This window comes from Culex quinquefasciatus, chromosome 2, assembly GCF_015732765.1.
Source record: "Culex quinquefasciatus strain JHB chromosome 2, VPISU_Cqui_1.0_pri_paternal, whole genome shotgun sequence".
NCBI classification, from domain to species: domain Eukaryota; kingdom Metazoa; phylum Arthropoda; class Insecta; order Diptera; family Culicidae; genus Culex; species Culex quinquefasciatus.
The window spans coordinates 125,464,822-125,471,245 of NC_051862.1; the positions used below are offsets into that span (position 1 = coordinate 125,464,822).

At 37.8% G+C, this 6,424-nt stretch overlaps 1 protein-coding gene across 1 annotated transcript in view; it reads right to left on the reverse strand.

Annotated features, from left to right (window-relative positions):
• The window catches only part of LOC6051283 (myosin-G heavy chain), an 86,244-nt gene extending 84,736 nt beyond the window's left edge, over positions 1–1,508 (reverse strand). Inside the window, 2 exon segments of the mRNA XM_038254346.1 lie at positions 386–693; positions 805–1,508. Coding sequence (XP_038110274.1) covers positions 386–693; positions 805–1,463 — 967 coding nt within the window. The 5' untranslated portion in view covers positions 1,464–1,508.
• Positions 1,509–6,424: the final 4,916 nt, after the last annotated feature.

The following is a 6,424-nucleotide window of genomic DNA, read 5'->3' on the forward strand; positions in this document are numbered from 1 at the left end:
TGGCGTTTTGGGAGGAGGCAGAATACGTCGAAATTTATGGAATTTATACCTACCTGCTTAGTTTGATGGAATGTGTAGGAATTTTAGCCAATTTCGAGAGAATTTGAGGAACTTTGAATATACTTTCATAAGTTATACTTAACATTCTTTTGTTCTGATATTTTCAATTTGTTATTTTTCATTTTAATTGCCCAAAAGTTTCAGCAGAAAATCCAGGTCAGACTGCCAATCTCATGAATTTTAAGCTCACCATAATTTAATCTGATTTGTGCGTAAGTTGGGGCTTCCCAAGGTGAAAAAGGGGGACTGAAAAAGTCTTCACGTCACTTAACGTAATCACTTGAATCAATCTGACCATTAATACACTTTTCAGGGTGCTACTTACCGGTATTGACGGTGGCAATAAATCGTCTCCTTTTGCCGGCCCGATTCGGGACGCTGTAGATGGGCACCGGCGGACCATCCTTGGTGGAGGGCGCTGCCGCAGGGGGTGGTGGTGGTGGAGGTGAAGTCTGACGGACCCCTGGGGGAGGTGGTTGTTGTTGTGGTGGCGGTTGATGCTGACTCAGTCGACGTTCTGCAGGTGGCGGGGGTCGTCGTAACGTCGACGGGGACACACTTTTGGGTTTGCTGTCCACGGGTGTCCTCACGGAGCCAGACAGTGGAAAAGAGGGTGGGGCCGAAACGGAGGCACTGGAAAAAAGGGCAAGTGGAATGTGGACGAGCAGGCGATTAATTAAATGAGTGGGAAAATATTGGGCAAAATAAATAATAAGTTATTTAAGCCATAAAATTGAAACTCACTTGACGACCTTTTTGTACTTGCAGAAAAAGTCCGGCCGGATGCGGTTCCGCATCAGAAACAGCTCGCACGCCCGCAGGATGTCGATGTTGGTGCGGATGTTCGTCAGTTCGTTCTGCTTTTGGCTCTGCAAACTAAACGGCCCCAGCGATTCCCCGTGAAACTCCGGAATGTTGTTGAAAAAGTCCGACGTCTTGTCGTAATCGTTTGGTTCCTCAAACTGCACCCCATCATCGTCCTCTTCCTCCAGGCTGCTCCCACTGCCGAGGTCCGTCTGGAGATCACCATCACTGCTGTAGTCACTGCTGCAGCTGCTGGCAGGTCTTCGTCGTCGTCCCCGGCCCTGTTGATGGGCCTTTCGTCGTTGATTCCAGGACGCAGCCGTAGACGGCCGTGGCCGTCCCTTCCAACCCTCCTCGGGACTCCGGCTGCTGCTACTTCGGGTGGGCGTTCGCGAATCATTTGGGGTTCCACCATTGTTCCCCAGCTTCGGGCATTGTTCCCTCGCGCTGCTCCAAATGGCACTGTCCGTGTCCTCTTTGGTCCCGGAACCGCCACCACCCCGGGGACTCCGCTGGCCACTGCCACCTCCACCGCTGGCCGTGTCTGGCACGCCACTGCTGCCACCACCACTTCCACGGCTGGCCTGACAAAATTTCATCTCATTATTCGTCAGCACCACAAAGTCGTCGTCCACTGGAGCAGTTCTCTGGAAAATGGAATATTTGACAAGGTCATTAATTTTTAATCAAAATGTCCTTGCAATACTAATGAAAATGGAGATGAAAAATTTCAAAGTTGATTTTCTTTATTATTGATGTACCCCCAAGGAATTACAAAAAATCATTAAAAATACGGGATACTACACGCATAGAATTTTTTACCAAATTCGGTCGAGTTTACCGAATTTTCAACTGCTGAACAGTTCGGTAATCTGAAAATTATTGAATTCGGTAAAAATTTACCGAAATTCGGTAATGAAGCTCGTTATTGTTCATCGTACAACAGAAATTCGGTAAAATTTTGTTCATTTTGACAGATGGATTACCGATCTAAACTTTACCGATTTTTCAACTACCGAATTCGGTAAAAAAATCTTTGTGTGTAAATTTTGGTATTTCAATGTAATTTCAATAATTGACATGATTTCTTTAGAAAATGCGAAAATTTTGACAAGGTCGATAATTTAGCTTAAAATGACATTTCAAAACAAATTTTTCCATTGAAAATGAAAAATTTCAAGCATTATTTTTCAAATTATTGATATATTTTCTTATGAATTTCCAAAATGTTTGAAAATTACTTAATACAATTTTGACATTTTTGCGGCATTTTTTCAAAATTTCTTTACAACAAGACATTTTTAAACATTTTTTTTATGATTTTATATTATAACAAGCGCTTCCCGGCAAACTTCGTCCTGCCCTTGTTTGGTTTCCTGACGTTTCTTGCTTGTTTGCTAATTCAGCCTCCTGTGATCTAAGTTTGAGTTTACTTAACTTTTCCCATACAATCCACAGATTTTCCGGAATCGGTTTCAGAGTGGTCAAAGTTGTAACTTTTTGGCGTAAGAACCTTCCTTGGACTTATACGAACCCAACGCAATAAAGAGCACCTTGATCCGATGTTCCGTGTTGAATTGATTCGCGTTCGAACAAAACCGTCGAAATTTTTTATATATATAGATTACAACCTTAATCAAGTAACAGCAATTCCATTTGAAAAGAGCCTAAACCGAAAAAAAAGTTCTCCAATCGGGCTCAAAATTTTTCTGGGGGTTCCTCGGCCAAAATAATTAGACCCGTATTTTTTTGTTTGGCCATTAGGGTGACCTACATCTTGCTAGGGTGGTTCGAAAAATGGCAATTTTCGTCATTTTTCGCAAAATCACTTTTCGAAAAATCATATCTCCGCGCCATTTCATCCGATTTTAGCTGTCTTAGACGCAAAAGAAAGGTGATGAGTTTGGCTATTTGAGAAAAATAGTAAGAAGTTCCAAAAATCTAGCTTAACTATTGAAAAAGTCGTATGAAAACTTAAAATGGCGTTTTGACCGTGTCTGGACCAAAGAGCCTATGTCTGAAAATATTTTTATCAGATTCCTCGGAAAATTTCACATCACATATCAAAAATTTGGCGATGTTGAACCGTACGTTTCCAAGATATGATTTTTTGAAAATAAAAACTGAGTTTTTCAACGCGCCACGCGCAAAAACAGGAAAAAGACGAAATTGGTAAAAAACAACTTTTTTCACTAAAACTGCGATAACTTAAAAATTTCAGCGATGACCTATACATGTCTGGGTACCAAAAGTTGCGTCTTTCAATAACGAAAATTTTGATACCCAGACATGTATAGGTCATCGCTGATTTTTTTAAGTTATCACAGTTTTAGTGAAAAAAGTTGATTTTTTGCCGATTTCGTCATTTTCCTGTTTTTGCGCGTGGCGCGTTGAAAAACTCAGTTTTTATTTTCAAAAAATCATATCTTGGAAACGTACGGTTCGACATCGCCAATTTTTTAACATGTCACGTGAAATTTTCCGAGGAATCCGATAAAAATATTTTCAGACATAGGCTCTTTGGTCCAGACACGGTCAAAACGCCATTTTAAGTTTTCATACGACTTTTTCAATAGTTAAGCTAGGTTTTTGGAACTTCTTACTATTTTTCTCAAATAGCCAAACTCATCACCTTTCTTTTGCGTCTAAGACAGCTAAAATCGGATGAAATGGCGCGGAGATATGATTTTTCGAAAATAGTGGTTTTTGCGAAAAATGACGAAAATTGCCATTTTCGAACCATGTAGGTGTACCACGAACCACGATGTAGGTCACCCTAATGGCCAAACAAAAAAATACGGGTCTAATTATTTTGGCCAAGGAACCCCCAGAAAAATTTTGAGCCCGATCGGAGAACTTTTTTTTCGGTTTAGGCTCTTTTCAAATGGAATTGCTGGTAAATCAAATTTATGAGCCATTTGATGAATTTGTTGAAACTTTTGGTGAACTGATTCATTTTGAGTGGTTCTCTACGATTTCGCAAATATATTTTTCAAAGAGAAAAAAATTTGCATCTTGGTTTTTTTCCATTTATGGAAAACTAATGATGCAAAATTGCATACAAGATTGGTATGAAAATGTATGAAATTCTGTATCTTGAGAAGGGATTTTCTGATCGATTTGGTGTCTTCGACAAAGTTGTAGATTATGATTAAGACTTTTGTTTTTTTGATAAAATGTACCATTTTTAAGTTATATATACTTTCCGTTTTATTGCATTTAAAAAATAGTTTTTGAAAGAAAAGCACCCCTAAAAAAGAGATTTTTTGAAAAGCTGAGAAAATTTCATACAATTTTCTTTCTGAGTCTTTGAAAATAGGTAAATTAATTTCTAGAATACATCTTCGCAAACAATTCAAATTGATGAAAATGAGTTTTTCTAAGTGTAACCTAATTAGCCTGTAATTTTCAACTGACGATCACTGACGGTCCGATTATCAGTGTTAAAAAATGGAACTTTTGTGAAATTTTCTAATCTTTTCACTAAAAATAATTTAAAAATTTTAAAATCCAGGAATTATTTTTTTATTGAAAAGGGATTATTCTCCGCCAATTCACACAGCAGTTGCTCCGTCCCCCATTTGATTTGCGTGAAATTTTGTCCTAAGAGTAACTTTTGTCCCTGATCACGAATCCAAGCTTCATTTTTCGATATCTCGTGACGTCGGAGCCAGTTTTAAACACTCGTGCTTTTTCGTGCTTTTTCTATAATTTTCAGCCTGATATGACGCCCAATTTGATGACGTACTCAGAATTTCGAAAAGTCGTATTTTTCATAAGGGTAATTCTCCGCCAACTCACACAGCAGTTGCCCCGACCCGTCTTCGATTTGCGTGAAACTTTGTCCTAAGGGGTAACTTTTGTCCCTGATCACGAATCCGAGGTCCGTTTTTTGATATCTCGTGACGGAGGGGCGGTACGACCCCTTCAATTTTTGAGCATGCGAAAAAAGAGGTGTTTTTCAATAATTTGCAGCCTGAAACGGTGATGAGATAGAAATTTGGTGTCAAAGGGACTTTTATGTAAAATTAGACGCCCGATTTGATGGCGTACTCAGAATTCCGAAAAACGTATTTTCATCGAAAAAACACTAAAAAGTTTTAAAAATTCTCCCATTTTCCGTTACTTGACTGTAAAAAATTTTGGAACATGTCATTTTATGGGAAATTTAATGTACTTTTCGAATCTACATTGACCCAGAAGGGTCATTTTTTCATTTAGAACAAAATTTTTCATTTTAAAATTTCGTGTTTTTTCTAACTTTGCACGGTTATTTTTTAGAGTGTAACAATGTTCTACAAAGTTGTAGAGCAGATAATTACAAAAATTTTGATATAAAGACATAAGGGGTTTGCTTATAAACATCACGAGTTATCGCGATTTCACGAAAAAAAGTTTTGAAAAAGTTGGTCGTCATCGATCATGGCCGTTCATGGTCACCCGCGACAGACACGGACGACGAAACAAAGAGAAACGCAAAAAGTAACTTTTTCAAAACTTTTTTTCGTAAAATCGCAATAACTCGTGATGTTTATAAGCAAACCCCTTATGTCTATATATTAAAATTTTTGTAATTGTCTGCTCTACAACTTTGTAGAACATTGTTACACTCTAAAAAATAACCCTGCAAAGTTAGAAAAAACACGAAATTTTAAAATGAAAAATTTTGTTCTAAATGAAAAATGACCCTTCTGGGTCAATGTAGATTCGAAAAGTACATTAAATTTCCCATAAAATGACATGTTCCAAAAAATTTTACAGTCGAGTAACGGAAAATGGGAGAATTTTTAAAACTTTTTTAGTGTTTTTTTCGATGAAAAATACGTTTTTTCGGAATTCTTAGTACGTCATCAAATCGGGCGTCTAATTTTCCATAAAAGTCCCTTTGACACCAAATTTCTATCTCATCACCGTTTCAGGCTGCAAATTATTGAAAAACACCTCTTTTTTCGCATGTTCAAAAATGGAAGAGGTCGTACCGCCCCTCCGTCACGAGATTTCAAAAAACGGACCTCGGATTCGTGATCAGGGACAAAAGTTACCCCTTAGGACAAAGTTTCACGCAAATCGAAGAGGGGTCGGGGCAACTTTTCCCGATTTCGTGTGAGTTGGTAGAGAATTACCCATAAACAAAATACAAAAATAATATTGAAAATTCTGCCATTTTTCGTTACCTGACTGTAAAATTTAATGTTCTTTTAGAATCTGCAGTGACACAGAATGCTCTTTTTTCATTTAGAACAAAAAAAAATATTTTAAAATTTTGTGATTTTTTGTCACTTTGCAGGGTTATTTTAGAGTGTAACAATGTTAGATTTGATTTGATTAGAAATAAAAATTGCTTAGCTTCCGTTTGACACCAAGAGTGTGTAAAAAAAAGGGATTTTTAGATTTTTTTTTAAATATTGTGGCCGAAAAGGACCAAAAGGAGCATTGTCACGCTCTATCAAGATGCAAACTAACCTAAGGGTATGTTAAACTATTGCCTGTTATTTTACACGAAAAGAACAAGCTCTAGGAAATTATTTATTTATTCTTGGCAGCTTTAACTTACCCGGTA